Source organism: Oryza sativa, chromosome 6, assembly GCF_034140825.1.
Source record: "Oryza sativa Japonica Group chromosome 6, ASM3414082v1".
Taxonomy (NCBI): domain Eukaryota; kingdom Viridiplantae; phylum Streptophyta; class Magnoliopsida; order Poales; family Poaceae; genus Oryza; species Oryza sativa.
In genome coordinates this window covers 3,894,786-3,918,324 of record NC_089040.1, presented here as the reverse complement: position 1 = coordinate 3,918,324, position 23,539 = coordinate 3,894,786, and the positions used below count along the sequence as shown (strand labels likewise).

Sequence of the window (23,539 nt, the reverse complement as noted above, 5' to 3'; positions counted from 1 at the left end):
ATACTTTGTATTTCCTATAACAATCGCATGAAATTTCATAAACCAAGAGTATGTGTCTCTCAAGGGACATGAAAAATGAGTTTCCAATGTGTTTTTTTGCCGAGGCAGACTGGCAAAAACCACTTGTATTTATTCATAAATACATTTTTAATAATTCGGTAGTAAGTTGTCTATCCCCGGCCTCTACACATTTAATAGGAGGTGTGTGTGTGTGTACCATAAAAAACATATCAACAAAAAATATTTGCATATATACACATAGGCAAGAACTTTATTTATGGACCAAGCACATATATACTAAAAACAGCCTTGAAAGGAAACCTATGTGCCAACTGAGCGGCAAAAACCACTAGTATCAAGAGTTTTAATAATTCTAAACAAATACAGGTAGTTTTTCTACTCTACCTTACACACATGTTTTTATTCCATATAGGTTTTGCGATATATATGTGGGGAAAATATATAGTGCAAACCATATATTGCAAACATGGGAAGTATTGAAAAATAAAAAAAAATGGACATCTTAGATTTGTCAGCGTCACCATGAGTAAACTTTTTGCTCACATATTTAACTAAATACGAGTAAAATTTTTAATGCGAGTAAAAGTTTTACTCATACTGATTCGAACAAATCTCCTACACCCACTTTTATATCAGACGATAGTTTCAAGGTTTACCCCACATATGTGGTATGTGCTACGTAATTTTCTATGAATGTGCTCAATCTATCTCATTTAAATGAGGTTTTTACATGCAAACACAAACGAAAACATATTTTTTCTCGATATGTTTTTGTGCTATATTCAATCCATCAGTCAAGAACACTTTTAAAGACACATTTAGTCATGTTTTTTTTTAAGTTTTCCAAATACGCAGAGATAAGTCTATACTTGAATTATATATCCAAGAACAATGCACAACTCTACACAATCATACTCTATATTTCCCATAACAATTGCATGAAATTTCATAAATGAAAAAGAACATGTCTCTCAAGAGACATGCATGAAAATGAGTTTCTGTCGTGTTTTGTTCTGTACTGCCGAAAGCAAAGATAGCATATTGTCAGTTTGTCTCTCTGATGCACCCTTCACATGAGTGAAGCATAATACATAGTCAACTCTTTGAAGAAACCAAAGATATGTCACGTACTTGTGTCCATGAAGAGGTCTTTGAGAGTATGTGTATTGTACAAAGGCAACAAATTGAAACATGCTCGTAAAACTAAAATATTATTTTCTCTGTTTTAAAATAATTAACTATTGTGCTACTTATGGCCGTATTCTAGGGGGAGGTAAATGATTTAAATGTCTCTACTAAATGAGAAAGACACTTTTGGCCAAATTTTGAGAGGAAGTAAATGATAGATACCCCTATTAAATGAGAGTTGTTTGGAAGTGGGGGTAGTTGGGAGTATGTGAAATTATTTATTAGGGTCACACATGTGTTGCATGCATACTGTCTTTATAGCTTAATTGCATAAGCTCAATCTCCTACATTTGTTGCATGCCCGGTGCCGAATTGGTTGTGCATTGCTCTCTAACTCTCTGGATCGAAGTACTTTTGGTAACAATCACACATTTATGGAGCATATACGAAAACCAGTGTGTAAGGCAGAGCAACGAAAACATTTTAATAATTCTTGTTTGGAATAGGAACCAATGTGCTGAGTTAGAGTGGCGAAAACCACTGGTATTTGTTCATAAATTTTTTTTAATAATTTAGCAGTTAGGTGTCTATCTCCTTGCACATTTAATATAATAGGCATATATACCATGGAAACATATAAAAAAAATCTTTGCATTTATACACGCACCCAATAATGTCATTTATGGAAGAAGCACACAAATAGTAAAACCTGCATGGAGTGGAAACTTGTGTACCAAGCCAAAGCGGCGAAAAACACTGGTATTTAGTGGTTTCCGCCACTCTGTCTCGGCACAGGTTTCCACTCCATGTAGGTTTTGCTATATATATGTGCTCCATCCATAAATGAGGTTTTTACACACAAACATAAGTGGATAGTTGCAAGGACTCAAACCCACACCCTCTTACTCATTTGCACAACCAATCTAACACTGAGCTAGTTCAAGTTTTGATATCTAAAATAAATTTACACCCTAGTTATATTAGTTACACTATAATTACACCATAGTTAGAGTAAAAGGTTTCCCCTAAAAATTATCGAATGTGGTATAGGTAGACCAACATAAATGAAACATTTTTTTCTCAATTAGTTTTTTTGGTATATTTAATCCATCTAGCAAGATCACTATATTCAAAGTCACATTTAGACTTTTTTTTGGTCATTTTCGAAATACACAGATATCAAGTCTATACTTGACTTAACGTAGAACTATAAGTAACTCCACACAACCACACATACTTTGTATTTCCCATAACAATCGCATGAAATTTCATGAGCCAAGAGTATGTGTCAGTCAAGAGACATGAAAATGAGTTTCTACTGTGTTTTTTGTGCCTGGGCAAAGTGGCAAAAACCAATGTCCTGGTTCACCACCTCACCGTCGCCGCTGTTCATCGCCACCACCCCCTCCTTCATAGGAGCACCACCAAACACCATGCCATTGTTGTTGTTCACAACGGGCATGCCCAAATTGTCGTTCGCGAGGCCAAAAGTAGGGTGCACGACGGCGGCGGCGGTGGCGCCGGCGTCCTGCAGCTGCGCCGTCGTCTCCACCGTGAGATTAATGTACAAGTCGATTACCTCAACCATGGTCCTCGACGGGAACCTCGCCTGGAGCTCCCTCATAATGCGGCAGTGCTTCGTGTCGCCGGTGCTGTTGCTGCTACTGGCGCCGGAGTTGTAGGCATTGCTGACCCTAGCGATGACTGACCTCGCCTCCCCCAGCTCCACCGTCGTCCACTCCATGCCAAACCCTAGTTATACTTAGTTACACTATAATTACACCATAGTTAGAGTAAAAGGTTCCCCCCTAAAAATTATCGAATGTGGTATAGGTAGACCAACATAAATGAAAAGTTTTTTTTCTCAATTAGTTTTTCTGTGGTATATTCAATCCATCCCACAAGATCACTATATTCAAAGTCACATTTAGACTTTTTTGTCATTTTCTAAATACGCAGATATCGAGTCTATACTTGATTTATCGTAGAACTATAAGTAACTCCACACAACCACACATACTTTGTATTTCCCATAACAATCGCATGAAATTTCATAAACCAAGAGTATGTGTCTCTCAATAGACATGAAAATGAGTTTCTACAATGTTTTTTGTGCTGAGGCAGAGTGGCAAAAACCAATAGTATTTATTCATAAATAGATTTTTAATAATTCATTAGTAAGGTGTCTATCTCCGGCCTCTACACATTTAATAGGAGGTATATATACCATAAAAAAACATATCAAGAAAAACATATTCGCATTTATACACGCAAGCAAGAACTTTATTTATGGACTAAGCATGTGTGTGTGTGTAAGTAACAACTGTGTGTGTGTGTAAGTAACAACTGCTTGAAAGGAAACCTGTGTGCCAATTGAGCGGCAGAAACCACTAGTACTATCAAGAGTTTTAATAATTCTAAACAAATAAATGTGTTTTTGTTACTCTACCTTACACACATATTTTTATTCCATATAGGTTTTGCGGTATGTTTGTGGGAAAAATATGTAGTGCAAACCATATATTGCAAACATGGAAAGTACTAAAGAACAAACAATTGGACATCTAAGATTTGTCAATGTCACCACGAGTAAACTTTTTACTCACATATTTAACTAATTATGAGTAAAATTTTTAAGGGGAGTAAAAATTTTACTATTAATGCGCTACATAATTTTCTATTAATGCGCTCAATCTATCTCATTTAAATGAGGTTCTTACATGCAAACACAAATGAAAAGACTTTTTTCTCAGTAAGTTTTTTGTGGTATGTTCAATCCATCAGTCAAGAACACTTTCAAAGACACATTTAGGCTGTGTTCGGACGCCCATTTTCCCAACCCATCTCTCACGTTTTCCGCGCACACGCTTTTCAAACTGCTAAACGGTGTGTTTTTTCGCAAAAAGTTTCTATACAAAAGTTGCTTAAAAAATCAAATTAATCCATTTTTGAAAAAAAATCTAATAATACCTCCGTTTTTTTAATAGATGACGCCGTTGACTTTTTCTCACATGTTTGACCATTCGTCTTATTCAAAAAATTTACGTAATTATAATTTATTTTGTTATGAGTTGTTTATCCCTCATAATACTTTAAGTGTGATTTATATCTTATACATTTGCATAAAAATTTTGAATAAGACGAATGGTCAAGCATGTGAGAAAAATTCAACGGCGTCATCTATTAAAAAACGGAGGGAGTACTTAATTAATCAAGTTGGGAACAACCCATGGCGAACACAGCCTTAGTCATTTTTTTTAGTTTTCTAAATTCGCAGAGATGACTCTATATTAAAATTACATATTGAAGAACAATACACAACTCTACACAATCATACTCTACATTTCCCATAACAAGTGCATGAAATTTCATAAATGAAATGAGCGGGTCTCTCAAGAGGAATGCATTAAAATGAGTTTCTATTGTGTTTTTTTCTGTACCGCAGAAAGGAAACATAGCATATTGTCAGTTTGTCAGCATCATCATGCACATCCACATGACAGATATATGATGCACCCTTCACATGTGTGAAGCATAATACATGGTCAACTCTTTGAAGAAAACATATATATGTCACGTAATTGCATCCATGGAGAGGTCTTCGAGAGGATTGTGTATTGTACAAAGGCAAAAAAATTTGAAGCAGGCCGGTAAAACTAAAATATTACATTCTCTATTTTAAAATAATTAACTATTGCGCTACTTATGACCGTATTCTAGGGGGAAATGATTTAAATGCCCCTATATTAAATGAGAAAGATGTGTTTGACTAAATTTTAAGAGGAAGTAAATGAACTAGATACCCCTATTAAATAAGAGTTGTTCAGAAGTGGGTGGGTAGTTGGGAGTATGTACAATTATTTATTATTATCACATGTGTACTGCATGCATACTGTCTTTATAGCTTGATTGCATAAACTCAATCTCCTACATTTATTACATTGACCGGTGCCGAATTGGTAGTGAATTGCTCTCGAACTCTCTCCATCAAAGTACTTTTGGTAACAATCACACATTGTGGCATTAGCTACTTCTAAAGAACTTTGATACGATCTATTTTACACCGATGATTTGTAGAGCTATATGTTATACAGAGAAGCCATATGTACATTACTAATAAAGTGGGGGTGAAAAAGTTTTTCTTTTAAGCCTTAGGTGCAAAAACGCAGCAAGACGACAAAATTGTGACCATGACATTCAGGCCATACAACCGTTGACATGAAACTTTTCAAACCGTACGGAGTGTACCATTGACGCAACTACATGCACGGAACAATTAATGTATCTAGAATCGCAAGCGTTTCTATATTCCTAGTTAATACATATCCCATAGATCCGAATCTGTGTCTTCGACAAAATATTAATTTATTATTTTTACATGATTTTACTATTGATTATCATGGTCTACCAGATACACCTCCCCCTAGTTAGTGAAGTCCCTGGGTAGCATCCACACACATTTAGCCTATAAATACAGTGGCAATACTTCTTCTTCTTCCCCAAACCAACATCCAGAGATCCCTCCTCTCTTCTTGCATATGCTGCTCTCTCATTGTTTTGCAGTAGCATTCGCTCTCTCTGCGCTGCTCGCCGGCCTCGCCCTCGCCATGGACGACGCAACGTTCGGCATGGAGTGGACGGCGGCGGAGCTGGGTGAGGCGAGGTCGGTCATCGCTAGGGTCAGCAACGCCTACGACTCCGGCGCCGGCAGCAGCAACAGTGCCGGCGACACCAAGCACGACCGCATTATGAGGGAGCTCCAGGCGAGGTTCCCGTCGAGGACCATGGTCCAGGTAATCGACTTGTACCTTAATCTCACGGCGGAGACAGCAGCGCAGGCGGGGGCGGCCCAGCCGCAGGACGCCGGCGGCGCCGGCGACGCCGCCGTCGTCCACCCTACCTTTGGCCTCGCGAACGACAACTTCGGCATGCCCGTTGCGAACAACAACGACGACGGCGTCGACGCCGGCATGGTGTTTGGTGGAGCTCCTATGGAGGAGGGGGCGGTGGCGGTGAACGGTGGGGACGGTGAGGTGGTGAACCCGGACAATGCTGATGACGATGTGCTTTGGACCGATTATGAGCACAGGTTGATTCTTGATCTGATTTTGATTTATGACATGATTTTTTTTGTTTCTTTGCATGTTCAGTTAAAATTCCACTCTTTTGGAGTTGAAAAATTATTTACTTTTTAATTTTTGTGCATGTTTAATTAAAATTCCAGTCTTTTGGATATGTAAATTATTTACTGGTTAAGCACTCTTTGTTTTTTATCACGTCGAAACATAAAGCATGCTGTACTGTTCTATTTCAAAATTTTCTGTAGTGATGTACTGTAGTTCTTTAATGAAAATATATATGTGTAAGTGATGCATGATAAATTGATAATAAGCTTCCTCACAAAAAAAATGATAATAAGCTTGTAGCTAGTTTTTATTGTTTACATATAATGATCCATATATAGTCAAAATATATTATTCTTTTTACCTATTTTGCTAAAATCTGTAGGTTGGAACTATCTAGCTAGATAAATGAAAATTCATTGTATATGTTCATAGTTTGCCACTGTTAATAACTTTATGTGAATAATATATATATACAAGATGACAAAATATATGTAGCCGATGCGCGCGATGGGATATCTCAGTTGCTGACATATTCAATATTGACCTTAGAAAATTCTTTTCTTTCTTAAAAAAATCATGTCTATTTTGGAAGTAGTAGCTAGTAGCTATAGTACATTTGTATGTATTTACGCACAAAGTCCACATTTCGTTCTTTTCTAGGAAATAAAACATATATGCACTTCTTCAGTCATAAACTCATAATGACAGGTCATTAGTTCCCTCAAGGTTAGCAAGCTAGTAATTAATTTCGAAACAATTGCAAGGTTAGCAAGCTAGCTAATTAAACAGCTCAAGAGAACTTAATTAAATTAATTCCCCGCAGGCTGTTCCTGACTGGGATGCGTGTGTACGGGCGTGGCGACTGGAGAAACATCGCGAGGTACTTCGTCGGAAGCAAGACGCCGGAGCAGGTCTCCATGTACGCCGATAACTACTTCCACATGATGGAGATCGCCGCGGCCATGGAAGCCGACGGCGACGACGATGACGACCACCATGAAAACAATAACAACAACTTGGGCGGCGGGCAGCTGCACGCCGTCGTCGGCGCCGTCGAGCACCATGAAAATTACAACAACAACAACTTAGGCGGCGGGCAGCTGAACGCCGGCCTCGGCGCCGTCGGGCACGGCCCCGGTGCCGGGCACATTGCTCCGGCGACCTCCTCCAACAACAACGTCGCCGCCGCCGCCGCGAACAACAACGTCGACGCACCGTTCTGGGTTCCGCTGCTGTACAACCTCGAGATAGAGCAGCGCATGATGGAGATGCAGGCGCAGTCGCAGAAGGCCTGGGATGATCAGCAGATGAAGATGGCTGAAGCTGCAACTGATCCAAAGGAGGGAGCAGCTGATAAGTGATAACTGATAACTTTGTGTGGAGCTACAGCAGCAGCTGCTTATGATGTTCCAGCTGAACAGTGGAACACATGTTATGAACAATCCTAATCACAACCCAATTGCAGTTCTTAGATGTAACATAGCATAACGAATGGGATGCTTTGAACTGAATTGCGCAGAACACAAAAATGAACTCCCATTGTCTGAATTTTCTGGACCTGAAGTGATGAACCATGATTCCCCTGTTTTTGAAATGGGAAATTAGGGCACACCCTTACATATATAGACCCATCAGGATTGTACTGAATTGCGCAGAACACAAAATCTAACTCCTCTTTTTCTGAACTTTCTGGAGCTGAAGTGATGAGCCATGGCTCCACTGTTCTTGAAATCGGAAATCAAGGGCACACCCTTCCATAGACCCATCAGAACTAGTCCCAAACCTTACTCCTACACATTTCACTACTCTTTGCATCGACCGAATCAAGTTCTTGGTTTCGAATCCCTCACCTAAACTAAATTACTCGCACTACTGGTTGCAAAAGGCCATACGAAATTACGAATGCAACGACGAGAACCTACAATTGGAGGACGAAGCGGAGAAGGCGAGGCCGCCGCCGCCCCTCCCGCTCCTTCCCCGGAGGGTGACAGCGCTGGGCGCCGCTGGGCCGCGGAGAAGGAAGATCAGGAACCCGGACGCCGCCATAGTCTTCGACAAATCCAAGCTCGAGCTCGCCGCCATTCTTGAAATTTTTTTAGAAATAATATTTTTTTAATACAGAATTGCAAAAATAGAGATTAGCAGAATAAAATTACAAGTGTAGCACCCATCGAACAACCGTACTACCGCAGTTCAACACCAGTTCGGCAGGGTATAAAAATTTTTTTTTAAAAAAAAGACAACAGCCACTGCACAACACTGTACAACACTGTTCATGTACTTTTTATTTTTTTAGTGGACCAACAACCCCGTTGAACAACCGCAATTTGACAGGTATTGAACTTACAATTTTAGCGGATCGGCTTCCATTTTTGTTATTTTTCATTAAAACAATATTATTTCTTAAAAAAAGAATAAGTCTACTTTGACTCCCTAAAAAGTGACCCGAATCTAATCCATAACCCTGAACCGTAAAACCAAATATCTTAACCCCTAAACTTTTAGAACAAGTGCAATTTGACTCCCTCGGCGGTTTTGGAGAGCGGTTTCGCTGACGTGGCACGTTACATGGCGATGTTGACCTGGTCTTCGTCCTACGTGGTGTTGACATGGCGCGTATGTGACATTTCACAACGTCTAAGATTTGTCCACGTAACCACCATGAGTAAAACTTTCATTCACAAATTTAATCATGAGTATAATGTTTGTTCTATGATTTATTATTTTATACAAAATAATTTAGTCTTTTATTGTAAGATGACATGCACATATTTATTCCAATGCGAGATATTCACATTTAATGATTTTTTTATTAAACATTTATTGTAGTTTTGGGTTTTGATGCATTTAATACAATTTTAAATCCATTCACAAATCTGTGCTGCATTTATTTGCACTCTCTATGTGAATCCATCCTCCTGATATATATGTAGGGGATAGAGACTTTTAAAGCATTATAGAAATCACATTACACATCTATTTGTGGCATTTATATATGTGTATCATGTAAATTGATATTAATAGAGGAAATCTTGGAACCTTGTGGAAAGGCATCTAAAGAAAAAAAATCATATAGGGCTGCACCTCCGATCACAATGTTTCCGATGCGCCCTTTTGTTAACTATACAGGTTTCGGTATATGAACGTATGCTAGCTTTTCTCCGACCCTTAGTACATTAAAATATTTATTAATAATTGTCATATACCAATTAAAATACAAAGTGTGTGCCTAGAATGGAAACCATTCATTTTATGCATGAATGAACTTCATTTATGGGGCATATACGAAAACCTGTATGTGAGAGAGAGCAATGAAAACATTTTAATAATTCTTGTTTGGAATAGGAACCAACTGTTAACAACCAAATTTGGTAACATTTGTGTCAGGAAAGAGGATTGGATCAAAGCGAAGTTGGAGGCGGAGATCGAGTTCGGAAACAGAGCAGGAATCGGCTGGAGTCCAGATCGGTTGCGGTTTGGATCGGCTGGGTCTGAGTTGGGCTAAGTAAGCCGATACAGCCAATTCCGACAATACGACTTGTACGCGACATCGGGTTCAAGTTAATGTACTTCAAGATGATTGCCACGCATGGATAGAGTCCTGGGAAGGCAATTGTATCTATTAATTAGGATATTTTATGTAGATTCCTTATAGATAAATGTGGGAAAAAGTCTGCCGCAAAGACTTATGGTATCTTAGAGTTTGTTAGAGATAATAGTCATGTCCGGTATGGGCATATCTTGTAATTATCGGGTATAAATAGACCCCGAGCCCTATGTAATTAAGAACACATGTTCAATACAATTTCGGCGCATCGCCACCCTTTTGCTTTAGTTTTGTTTCGACGAGTTTTTGCTTTCGGGTTGAGCTGCATCGATTTCGATCTTCAACAAGAGGTAAAATTCGTTATGACGGATTGTGTTCTTAGGATTAGTGCTTCCATCTTTATGATACTCTAATCTTGTTTATATAATTCGTCGAGTTATCATATATCTCATATAATCTCTAGCAATATCGCCACCTAATCTACCATCGGCTAACATCTGTATGCAAAGGGCAGCCGATTAGGTTAGATCTTGACGTTGATCTAGATTATATGAGATATCTACCATTTATATGAGATATCTACCATTCTATGAAACTTCTAGCGGCTTGATTGTCTAGATATCGTTGTTCTTTTTATACTTAATGCTGTATCAGTTGAGTTTGACCTATTAAGTCATGCTTAGAATATCGATCTCTAGCCTGCCTTCTAGTTGCTGATTAGAATAGCATCGGAGTTTCAACCGATCGTATCTGATTTAACTATATTTGTTCCATATACTTCATTGACATGTTAAATCTGCCCTTTATACCAAGATATTGCTGTATCTAAATATGTTAGGCCTTGTTTGATATATTATTCTTGCTTTAATATCCTGATATAGAGTAGTATCGGAGTATTAGCCGATACATGCTAGATCTATCTGATCGGCTATGCTATAAACATATATAGTCCTGTTATTGATATATATTTTGATCTAAGTGATTTATATTGTCTCGGCATGGCGACCGATCTATCCCAATCACTTGATTTAAGTATATATCGATATAAGGAGTATATATCGTTAATATCTACAGCCGATCGATTAGATTTAGTTCTTCTTTACTTATTCATGACTGCCGATTGATACTCAGATGACATCGACTCAAAGATAAATGATATGTCACCGGCATCTAGCCGATCGGCTATCATTTATAGATTTAACCATGGTTTCTTTGCTTGTATTTCTTGTTGATTATAGGATCAAATCAACTGGCACGCTAATATACCCGAAGGCGAGCTTTAGACCTGCACTGAAGTTAAGCAGATCTCCCAGGCCACGTGTTTTCTGTCAACACGCTTTTGGCACGCCTGGTGGGACTTGTAAGAAGTCAGAAGTCAGTTCTTCCTCATGGCCGAGAAACAACCACCACCACTATCTAGCCCAGGTTCCGTTAAAGGCAAGGCGTTGAAGCTGGGATTGACTGACATCATTGAAGACAACGTCATACCGATCGATCCAGAGAAATTCACGCCTGAGCAGAAGGAGGAGTTTGAAGCAATGCTGCAGCAAGCACGGGATCAGTTCCTGAACTCATTTATGCAGACCCGCAAGGGGACACATGTTCAGAAGTATAAAATAAAAGTGGTTGCTGATAGTCCCGGGACCGGTTCTTCTAAAGATGGAGAAGTGAAACAAGCTCCAGGCTGCTCGGCCCAGCCGAGTACTAAAGGTGCTACCGACGGCTCCCCAAGCGATCAAGGCGACAATTCTCAAGGAGTTCATGGCGTTCAAGGTGATGGTGCTCAGGAGCCACAAGGAGGAAATCTTAATCAGAATAGTGAACTAGCACAAGATTTTTTCAATAACTTCCAAGATCGGGTTGATTACGCTGTGCATCATGCTTTGATCAATCAGTCCGGGGTATTAGTCAATACCTTGTCAAACATGATGAAGACAATAGCCGATGGTTCGATAGCTGAGCATCAGGCTGTAGGCCCAGTTTACTTGCAAGGAGGTGTCTTCCCAAATTATCGATCTTTGATCACCGATGTTCAGCCATTTGTTCAAGCAGTTCCCTCTGTTGCACCCACAACTCAGTCGACGGCGCCAGCGTCGACTCCTTTGCATGCTACACTAGCTATGACACCAGGACAGCTGGTGAACCCTCGGTTGTTAACATGGGAACAACCACAGCATGGCGGGCAGGCTACTAATCGGCTAACCCAAGATCAAGTTGCTGCCATGTTTCTGCCACCTCCACCTATTGTTGATCCAGTGCAGCAGCAGCTGATTCAGTAGACACCACCAATCCAGCCGGTTGTACAACCAATCCAATAACAGGTCATACAACCAGCTCAGCAAACACCACCAAGGCAGCAGCCACTGCAACCGATTCAGCAGACGCCACCAAGGTAGCAGCCTCAGCAGCCGATCCAACAGACTCCGTTGAGACAGCAGATCGTTCAGCCGATTCAGCACCCGGGGTCAGTAAATGCATCGGCCGGGTTCGCAGTACCTGGTGGTCAGCCTGTACAGCAGTTTGTAAATCAGGTCATCCCAGAGCATTTGGTTCACCATGCACAGCCGGACGGCACAGTGATGCCTCAGATGGTTCCTGAGCACCAGCCAGGAGGATTGGCTCAGCCCCAGTTCGCATCTCAGTATGGTCAGTTCGAGCCCATGCAACAACAGCCACAAGGAGCAGCTCAGCAACGACCGTGGGCCGATGTGATTGCTGATGTAATGAGAGAACAATTTGGGCTTAAACCAAAAGAGACTGGAAGCTTGTATCGGCAGCCTTATCCTGAGTGGTTTGAAAGAGTCCCTCTCCCTAATCGGTTTAAAATTCCAGACTTCTCCAAGTTTTCAGGACAAGAGGGCGTGTCGACTTATGTGCACATCAGCCGATTCCTTGCTCAGTGTGGTGAAGCATCGGCTGTAGACGCTTTGAAAGTTAGGTTATTCTGGTTATCTCTGTCTGGATCAGCTTTTACTTGGTTTTCTTTTTTGCCATATGGGTCGATCAATAGTTGGGCCGATTTGGAGAAGCAATTTCACAGCTATTTCTACAGTGGGGTTCATGAGATGAAGTTGTCCGACTTGACAGCGATCAAGCAGCAGCATGATGAACCCGTGCACAAGTATATTCAGAGGTTCAGGGAGATGAGGAACAAATGCTTTAGCTTGAGTTTGACTGATGCTCAGTTAGCCGATTTGGCCTTTCAGGGTATGATTCCTCCAATCAGGGAGAAATTCTCGTCCGAAGACTTTGATAGCTTATCTCATTTGATACAGAAGGTAACCTTGCATGAGCATTGGTCGGCGGAAGTTAGGAAAAGCTCTAAGAAAGTTAATCACGTTTGTCCATACATGTATGGGTCGAATGACAAGGAAGATGATTCCGAAATAGCTGCAGCCGAATGGGTGAGGAGCAAAAAGGTCATACCATGCCAATGGGTGAAAAGTCCTGGAAAAGAGGAAAAGTATGACTTTGATATTATGACTTTGATATTACCAAAGCTGACAAGATTTTTGATTTACTACTCTAAGAAAAGCAAATTCAGCTTCCTGCTGGTCATACAATCCCATCGGCTGGGGAATTAGGCAAGAAGAGATATTGCAAATGGCATAATTCTGGATCTCATTCTACTAACGATTGCAAGGTTTTTAGACAGCAAATCCAGGTTGCCATTGAGGGGGGCAAGATTAGGTTTGATGATTCCAAAAAGCCGATGAAGGTCGATGGTAATCCTTTTCCTGTTAATATGGTGCATACAGCTGGTCAAGCAGCCGATAGGGTCCGTGCAAAGGGTTTTCAAGTAAATTCGGCTAAGATTATCGACAAGTATCAAGGGAAGTATGATAAGCAGCAGGAGAGGCATTATGAAGAATACGACGATGGTTTTGATCCTCATTGGGGTTGTGCTGGAATGAAGGGATGAGGTTGCCATCCATCGAAAACTGCCCTGGGTGCAGTGATATCGTCGAGAGCTCGAGCCGGTCATATAGTAGAGGTAATCGGCTAAGACAAGCAAGACTTCCTGTTCATCAAAGATTGGGTCCGATGAATCAAGATCGTGGCCAAGAGGGTGAGGTAATCAGGAAGAATCAATGGTGTCCTTCTAGTATTTTCACGAAGAATCAGAAAAGGAGGGTCTAGAGATTGAGGAACAGGGAGCGTTTTCAAGAGGTTGAAGAGGAAATCAACCATCGGCTGAAGAAACCAAAGCCAAGACAGGAGTGGCGTGTTAAGAATCAGGTTCCTATAGCCGATGATGCTGCGGCCGATGAGGCGAAGAGGTTGGCAAAAGGGAAGAGTGTTATAGCGGCACCAATTAACATGGTCTTTACATTGCCAGCTGAATTCAGGATCGATCAGGCCGATGTCGATGAAGTCGAAGAGGGATCGGCTAAGTTGGTTCTGTCACCAGAACAGGCAGTGTTCGAGAAACCTGAGGGGACAGAGAATTGGCATCTTAAACCATTGTATATAAACGGTTACGTCAATGGGAAGCCGATGTCTAAGATGATGGTCGATGGTGGGGCCGCGGTGCATTTGATGCCTTATGCTACGTTCAGGAAGCTGGGTAGGAACGCCGAGGATCTCATCAAGACAAATATGGTGCTCAAAGACTTTGGTGGTAATCCATCGGAAACCAGAGGTGTTCTAAATGTGGAGCTGACAGTCGGCAACAAGACTATTCCTACCACGTTTTTTGTCATCGATGGGAAGGGTTCGTACAGCTTGTTGCTTGGAAGGGATTGGATTCACGCCAATTGTTGCATCCCTTCGACTATGCATCAATGCTTGATTCAATGGCAAGGCAACAAGATAGAGATCGTGCCAGCCGACAGGTCAGTTAATGTTGCCAGTGCCGATTTAGCCCTTTGGGAGATGGATGGCCTTGATTGTTTATCTGGAAAAGTCTGGGATGGAGATTTTCTAAAAGTGTCCGATTCTGATATACAGCCAATCGAAGATGGAGAACCCAAGCTATTACTTTGAGGGCGTCGTGAAGGGTTCAAATGTCTACACCGAGGATACAGTAGATGATCTCGATGACAAGGAAGGTCAAGGTTTCATGTCGGTCGATGAGTTGGAAGAAATAGATATAGGTCCAGGTGATCGGCCAAGGCCGACATTTATTAGCAAGAACTTATCTCCAGAGTTTAGAACTAAGCTGATAGAACTCTTAAAAGAGTTTAGAGATTGCTTCGCTTGGGAGTATTATGAGATGCCCGGACTCAGCCGATCGATTGTTGAACATCGGCTACCTATCAAGCCAGGGGTTAGACCATGCCAGCAACCTCCGAGGAGATGTAAAGCCGATATGCTCGAACCTGTTAAAGCTGAGATCAAACGATTGTATGATGCTGGTTTTATTCATCCCTGCCGGTATGCTGAATGGGTTTCTAGCATAGTTCCGGTTATTAAAAAGAATGGCAAGGTCAGGGTGTGCATTGATTTTCGAGATCTGAATAAAGCTACACCAAAGGACGAATATCCGATGCCAGTGGCCGATCAGCTGGTTGATGCTGCATCAGGAAACAAAATTTTGAGTTTTATGGATGGGAACGCAGGATATAATCAGATCTTTATGGCTGAGGAAGATATCCATAAGACAGCTTTTAGATATCCCGGTGCAATCGGCTTATTTGAATGGGTCGTCATGTCTTTCGGTTGGAAGCTCTCTGGAGCAACATATCAAAGGGCCATGAATTATATATATCATGATTTAATCGGCTGGTTGGTTGAAGTTTATATTGACAATGTGGTTGTCAAATCTAAAGAAGTGGAGGACCACATAGCTGATTTAAGGAAAGTTTTCGAGAGAACCAGAAAATATGGCTTGAAGATGAATCCGACAAAATGTGCTTTTGGTGTGTCGGCCGGCCAGTTTTTGGGATTTCTTGTTCATGAAAGGGGGATCGAGGTAACCCAAAGGAGTGTTAATGCGAGCAAGAAGATTCAGCCCCCGGAAAATAAGACAGAGCTACAAGAGATGATCGGCAAGATAAATTTTGTTAGAAGGTTTATTTCTAATTTGTCTGGAAGGTTGGAACCTTTTACACCCTTATTGAGGTTGAAAGCCGATCAGCAATTTACTTGGGGGGCAGAGCAGCAAAAGGCTTTGGATAATATTAAGGAGTATCTCAGCTCTCCTCATGTTTTGATTCCTCCACAGAAAGGAATACCGTTAAGGTTATATTTATCGGCTGGTGAGAAGTCAATCGGCTCGGTTTTGATTCAAGAGTTGGAAGGGAAGGAACGAGTTGTATTTTATCTCAGTCGACGGCTCTTGGATGCTGAGACTCGGTATTCTCCTATGGAGAAGTTATGCTTGTGTCTGTATTTTTTGTGTACAAGGTTGAGACATTATCTATTATCTAACGAGTGCACTGTTATATGCAAAGCCGACGTAGTCAGGTACATGCTATCGGCTCCAATATTAAAGGGAAGAGTTGGAAAGTGGATATTTTCCTTGACTGAGTTTGATCTTCGGTATGAGTCACCGAAAGCGATTAAGGGACAAGCTATAGCCGATTTTATTGTAGAGCATCGTGATGATTCAATCGGCTCGGTTGAAATAGTGCCATGGACTTTATTCTTTGATGGGTCGATATGTACTCATGGTTGTGGCATCGGCTTAGTTATAATTTCCCCTAGGGGGCATGTTTCGAGTTTGCTTATATTATTAAACCATATGCGACCAATAATCAAGCTGAGTATGAAGCAGTGCTCAAGGGGTTGCAATTACTCAAGGAAGTTGAAGCCGATACCATTGAAATCATGGGGAATTCTTTGCTAGTAATCAGTCAATTGGCAGGAGAATATGAATGCAAGAACGATACATTGATGGTTTATAATGAGAAGTGCCTGGAACTAATGAAAGAGTTTCGGCTGGTTACTTTAAAGCATGTATCTCGAGAACAAAATCTTGAAGCTAATGATTTAGCTCAAGGGACGTCGGGGTATAAGCCAATGATCAAAGATGTTAAAGTTGAAATTGCAGCGATGTCAGCCGATGATTGGAGGTACGATGTGCATCAGTATTTGAGTAATCCATCTCAATCGGCTTCTAGGAAATTAAGATATAAGGCATTAAAATATACACTGTTGGATGATGAGCTTTATTATCGGACGATTGATGGAGTATTACTTAAGTGCTTGAGTGCCGATCAGGCTAAGGTTGCAATCGGCGAAGTTCACGAAGGGATCTGTGGTACTCATCAATCGGCTCACAAGATGAAGTGGTTGCTTCGGCGTGCAGGGTACTTTTGGCCAATAATGCTGGAAGATTGTTTCAGATATTATACAGGATTGTCAGAAGTTCGAAGCAATTCAGCGAGCACCAACGTCGGCTATGAATCCTATTATTAAGCCATGGCCGTTCAGAGGTTGGGGAATTGATATGATCGGTATGATAAACCCACCATCGAGTAAAGGACATAAATTTATATTGGTGGCAACTGATTATTTCACCAAGTGGGTAGAGGCGATTCCTTTGAAGAAAGTTGATTCTGGGGATGCTATTCAATTTGTTCAGGAGCATATAATCTACCGATTTAGTCTTCCTCAAACTATTATTATGGATCAAGGTTCAATCTTCGTGTCCGATGAGTTTGTTCAGTTTGCCGATAGCGTGGGTATCAAGTTGTTGAATTCTTCACCTTATTATGCACAAGCTAATGGGCAAGTCGAGGCGTCTAATAAAAGTTTGATCAAATTGATTAAGCGGGAAATTTCTGATTATCCTCGGCAATGGCATACTCAGTTGGCCGAAGCATTGTGGTCTTATAGGATGGCTTGTCATGGATTGATTCAAGTTCCTCCTTACAAACTTGTTTATGGGCATGAGGCTGTTTTGCCATGGGAGGTTAGAATCGGCTCTCGACGAACGGAGTTGCAAAACGATTTAACAGCCGATGAATATTACAACCTTATGGCTGATGAGAGGGAGGATTTGGTTCAGTCACGATTGCGAGCCCTTGCGAAGGTTACTAGGGATAAGGAACGTGTTGCTCGGCATTATAATAAGAAAGTGGTACCTAAAGATTTTTCGGAAGGAGAACTTGTATGGAAGCTGATTTTGCCGATTGGTACTCGTGATAGTAAATTCGGCAAGTGGTCGCCGAATTGGGAAGGACCGTTCCAAATTCATAAGGTTGTGTCTAAGGGAGCATATATGTTGCAAGGGCTTGATGGTGAAGTTTATGGGCGAGCGCTCAATGGCAAATATTTGAAGAAATATTACCCAAGTGTTTGGGTTAACGCATGATCGGCTAATATTGCCGATGCATGACAGCCGATGTGTTTACATCGCCTTAAGATGGCCGATATTGTTATATCGCCCTTAGTTGTTTTTCATGGTGTAATCGGTTGTGGTTTGCCGATGTACAATGGCCGATATTGTTATATCGCCCTTAGTTGTTTTATAATTTTATCAATGCTCTTGACATTGTAAAACTAGGGGGGCACATATATATCAAAATGCAATGCAAAATTTTTTAGCAAATTTCAAAGTCATATCAATCGACACAAAGGATTGTTAAGACAGTAAAGTATCAGAGTGTCTTAGCCGATTACAAAATTTCTAAGTCCTATTACACAAAGATTATTGAGATAAGTATCGCTGGATGGCCGATATAGCCTTCTGCCTAATCTGTTCTACTTCTTCTATGGCTTGGGCATCTTGAGTGTCGGTTCTAGGGATAACTTTCAGAGACTTGGTCAGATCAGCAACATGCTTAATGGCCGATTTGAGTCTTGCTTTCTGTTCTTCAATAGACTTTGGGAGATCGGCTAGCTTTTTGTGCTCCATATCCAGTTCAGCGTTGCATTCTTCAAGTTGTGCTAAGAGTTCAATCTTGTGAGCCTCAAGCCGATCAATGTTAGACTTGATTGGGCCTTCAGATAGTTGATCAAGCTTAGACTTCTATTCATGCACAAGTTGTCGATTGGCTTGGATAGTGGCCTCAATGTCCTTGCGTTCTCTCCGTTCGGCCAGTCTTAACTTGGCTTTCTCTAGTTTGAATTGGTGTTGCTCAAGGTAAACGGCTGGGGTAAGGATATTGGCTAGTTCATATGGGATTAGAGCCTGAATCTCATGTAGCCGAGCCCTGATTGAACCACAATCAACCACCAAGCTCTCTAGTGATGATGCTTCTAGCCGATCAGAGATACTTTCCAGAGTTTTCTTCACATCATCAGATAAAGGGGCTAAGGCTTTGCTTGTGGTATCTTCTTCTCCTTCATCAAGATAGTCTCTGATGTCAAAAGAGAAGAGATCGGCTAATACCTGCAGCAACAATTTAGAAGCAGTTAGAGGACAAACAAGCATAGCCGATCTGAATGCTTGTTGAGACAAAGAAAAACTTACTAGGATAGCAGGAGCAGCTGGTTGTTCTTCTTCCTCGACGTGATGACTTCCCACAGCTGAAGAGGTTTGGTCGCTTGACGATTGTTGTACAGGAGGAGGAAAAGGCTGAAAGGAAACAAGTGTCAGACAAAATCGGCTGAAAATTAACTAATGAAAGTTAAAACCATCTTACTGGTGGAGCTGGTTTAGATGTTGTTGCAGCCGATTTCTTCTTCACCGCAGTCTTCTTTTTCTACAGTTATAAAACTTGGGAGTGATCGGCTATAAGATAAATAATTATGAGAGGAATTAAAGAAAGTTGCTTACTCTTGAAAAGTGGACCGAAGCAGGAGTTGGAGGGGTTTGCTTGGGCGAAGCCGATGGTGTTCTCTCAGTATCGCTTACTTCGGCTGCGGCCTGATCAACTTCGTCTTCAATTATCTCTTCATCCAGAGCTTGTTCAATGGATGAATCTAGGGTAGGCAGATCATCGGCTGGTTTGGTTTTCTTTGTCTTCTTCTTCTTAGTTGGGGCTGCGATGTTTACAGCCAACGATCTGGTTTTCCTCTTTTTGCCGGCATCGGCTGGTTCTCTGATGAGCCCTTGAAGAAGAGCTGAGGTCTTGGGGGCATCATAGCCAATAACCGGAGGAGATAGCCCACCTCCGTTAGGAATTAAACCTGGGGCATATTGGATGTCCTTGCCACTATTGCTTTGATGAGGAGGGGAAGATTCTGTTGTCTGAAGGAGGATTAGTTGAGATTAATCGGCTAAACAGCTATGTAAATGAAATCAAGCAAAGTTGAAGATTTACTTGAGGGACAACATCTGGAAAGAGGTCTGTCATATACATTGAAGCTGGTTGGTGGAATAGATGCAGCTTCCATTCGCCCCACCACCTGTCAAAGTTTTTGCTTCTGAATGTTGCCAGTTCTATGTTGTCAATACTGCCCAGAGGGGGTCCTTGCAAGTTGAGCAGCCGATCCATCATCAGGGTTGATGAAATTTCTCCTCGGCATTGGATTTTGTCGGCAAAGAATAAACCGATTGGGAGTTGGCCCATTCCAAGTTGTCCAGCTGAGCTCATTGGATGATAGAATTCATAGGAAGCTTGGATGTTTCTTCCTTGATGAATGCCAACAGGAAGGATGCATGGGCTGATTGCAGCTGAGAAAATTTCCCTGGACGATTGGTATACTTCATGGCTGATGTCTTCGAATCTGAAGTCCAATGGGTGTTCAAGTTCTGTAGAATCTTCATAAAGAAACCAAACTCGAGCATCTTTTTGAAAGCTTTCATAGAAGCTGCAGAACCAATCTTTGAGTAGTTCTCCGTATGATGTGCATCTCCGATGAGTACGCTCTTCTCCATCATCTCCTACAATCGGCTCTAGTCTTGGGAACTCAGCTTCTGATACGGATGGTCGATTGACAACCTTCATAACTATCAGGTTTAACCAGGTTTGTAGCAGCCACCAGGGTCCACCTGCTCCAACTACTGAGCCGATGGCTATTTTAGCCGATGCATTGTTCAACATCTGGTATAGATAGCCGAGGAGGATTTTGCCCAAGGGAAATTGTCTCTTTGTTTCTAGAGCTTCAGCTAGAAATTGCCAGTTGGTTGTGGGGCCGCAACTTGATCCACATAAGAGAAATTTTTCTAGCCACATTAACAAAAAAGCCACATGTTCCCGAGGGGTGACCGAGCCTTGACCCATATATGCTGCTACGTAACCTGACCAACCTCCTATGCTTTTGGTCTTGAAGTCATATTGGTTCTTTGTGTTCAAACTCATAGGGTTGGCCGATGAGGTGACATCCAGACCCGTGATCATGCTGATATCTATGAGAGTTGGAGTCATCGGCCCTTGATTGAACAAAAAGGCATTAATGGTGTTTGACCAGAAGTAAGAAGCAGCTGCCATCAGGGGTTCATCTTTGGCCGAGTTTGTTATAGTAAGGTCTAGTGCTTGGCCGATTCCGATTTCATCCTAGTGGACCCTCTTGCTGGCTGATACACGTTTGAACCATGTAGTCCAGCTCTTTTCTAGTGGAACTTTCTCTAGAGACGGCCAGGACTTGAAGGTATTCTTCCAGTGACCTAGATCTGGGTTGGTTAATCTGAAGGGGATCCTATTGGTTTCACCAACAATGAACTCGGTGGGGTCAGGATTGCCGACTAGGCCGAGAAAGTAGTGGTTTTCATGCGACAGGCTAGGAATCGCAATTAGGTTGGAGAGGTGCTACAAATCCAAAGCGATTCAGAGGAAGAGAGCAATATGAGATAGGAGAAAATCAATCTGCTGCTAAAGAAGGGGATTTAGCCGATGAGAACTTACCTCAGCATATTCGGCTGATGGCGCACCGGATGGACTGGCGGAAGACGACATTGTTGCGGGTGGAAATCTCGTCGAAGAGGAAGTCGCCTAGAGATCGCCTTTGCGCCGGACGAGTCGCCGGAGAAGAGAGAGAAAAGGTTTCGCTTGAGCGGTGAAAACGGAAGTCACGGCGTGAGATTTCTCGGGGGTAACGGTTAGTATTTAAAGCGCTGGAATAACGGTCAAAAGCGGCGGAGTGCGAAACTTGCTCGGAGTCGGTACACGGCAAATCCGGAACATTATCGAATATCCTGGACTTGGGGGGCATGTGTTAACAACCAAATTTGGTAACATCTATGTCAGGAAAGAGGATTGGATCAAAGCGAAGTCGGAGGCGGAGATCGAGTTTGGAAACAGAGCAGGAATCGGCTGGAGTCCAGATCGGCTGCGGTTAGGATCGGCTAGGTCTGAGTTGGGCTAAGTAAGCCGATACAGCCGATTCCGATAATACGACTTGTACGCGACATCGGGTTCAAGTTAATGTACTTCAAGATGATTGCCACGCACGGATAGAGTCCTGGGAAGGCAATTGTATCTATTAATTAGAATATTTTATGTAGATTCCTTATAGATAAATGTGGGCAAAAGTCTGCCGCAAAGACTTATGGTATCTTAGAGTTTGTTAGAGATAATAGTCGTGTCCAGTATGGGCATATCTTGTAATTATTGGGTATAAATAGACCCCGAGCCCTATGTAATTAAGAACACACGTTCAATACAATTTTGGCGCATCGCCACCCTTTTGCTTTAGTTTTGTTTCGACGAGTTTTTGCTTTCGGGTTGAGCTGCATCGATTTTGATCTTCAACAAGAGGTAAAATTCGTTATGACGGATTGTGTTCTTAGGATTAGTGCTTCCATCTTTATGATACTCTAATCTTGTTTATATAATTCGTCGAGTTATCATATATCTCATATAATCTCTAGCAATATCGCCACCTAATCTACCATCGGCTAACATCTGTATGCAGAGGGCAGTCGATTAGGTTAGATCTTAACGTTGATCTAGATTATATGAGATATCTACCATTCTATGAAACTTCTAGCGGCTTGATTGTCTAGATATCGTTCTTCTTTTCATACTTAATGTTGTATCAGTTGAGTTTGACCTATTAAGTCGTGCTTAGAATATCGATCTCTAGCCTGCCTTCTAGTTGCTGATTAGAATAGCATCGGAGTTTCAGCCGATCGTATCTGATTTAACTATATTTGTTCCATATACTTCATTGACATGTTAAATCTGCCATTTATATCAAGATATTGCTGTATCTAAATATGTTAGGCCTTGTTTGATATATTATTCTTGCTTTAATATCCTGATATAGAGTAGTATCGGAGTATTAGCCGATACATGCTAGATCTATCTGATCGGCTATGCTATAAACATATATAGTCATGTTATTGATATATATTTCGATCTAAGTGATTTATACTGTCTCGGCATGGTGACCGATCTATCCCAATCACTTGATTTAAGTATATATCGATATAAGGAGTATATATCGTTAATATCTACAGCCGATTGAGTAGATTTAGTTCTTCTTTACTTATTCATGACTGCCGATCGATACTCATATGACATCGGCTCAAAGATAAATGATATGTCATCGGCATCTAGCCGATCGGCTATCATTTATAGATTTAACCATGGTTTCTTTGCTTGTATTTCTTGTTGATTATAGGATCAAATCAACTGGCACGCTAATATACCCGAAGGCGAGCTTTGGACCTGCACTGGAGTTAAGCAGATCTCCCACCCCACGTGTTTTCTGTCAACACCAACGTGCTGAGGCAGAGTGGCAAAAACCACTGGTATTTGTTCATAAATATTTTTTTAATAATTTAGGTGTTAGGTGTCTATCTCCTTGCACATTTAATATAATAGGCATATACACCATGGAAACATATAAAAAAATCTTTGCATTTATACACACATCCAATAATTTCATTTATAGAAGAAGCACACAAATAAACCTGCATTGAGTGGAAACTTATATACTA

General features: G+C 41.3%; 1 protein-coding gene and 1 pseudogene across 1 annotated transcript; one reads left to right on the top strand and one right to left on the bottom strand.

Annotated features, from left to right (window-relative positions):
* The first annotated feature begins 5,615 nt into the window (after window positions 1-5,615).
* On the top strand, window positions 5,616-7,823 carry LOC107281363 (transcription factor SRM1). The gene is made up of 2 exons (XM_015787277.3): window positions 5,616-6,238; window positions 7,099-7,823. The coding sequence occupies exons 1-2, from the start codon at window positions 5,688-5,690 to the stop codon at window positions 7,634-7,636; spliced, it is 1,089 nt and encodes a 362-aa protein (XP_015642763.1). The 5' UTR covers window positions 5,616-5,687; the 3' UTR covers window positions 7,637-7,823.
* A 10,595-nt stretch (window positions 7,824-18,418) lies between these two features.
* Window positions 18,419-21,551, bottom strand: LOC136356900 (uncharacterized; annotated as a pseudogene).
* Between the last annotated feature and the right edge of the window lie 1,988 nt (window positions 21,552-23,539).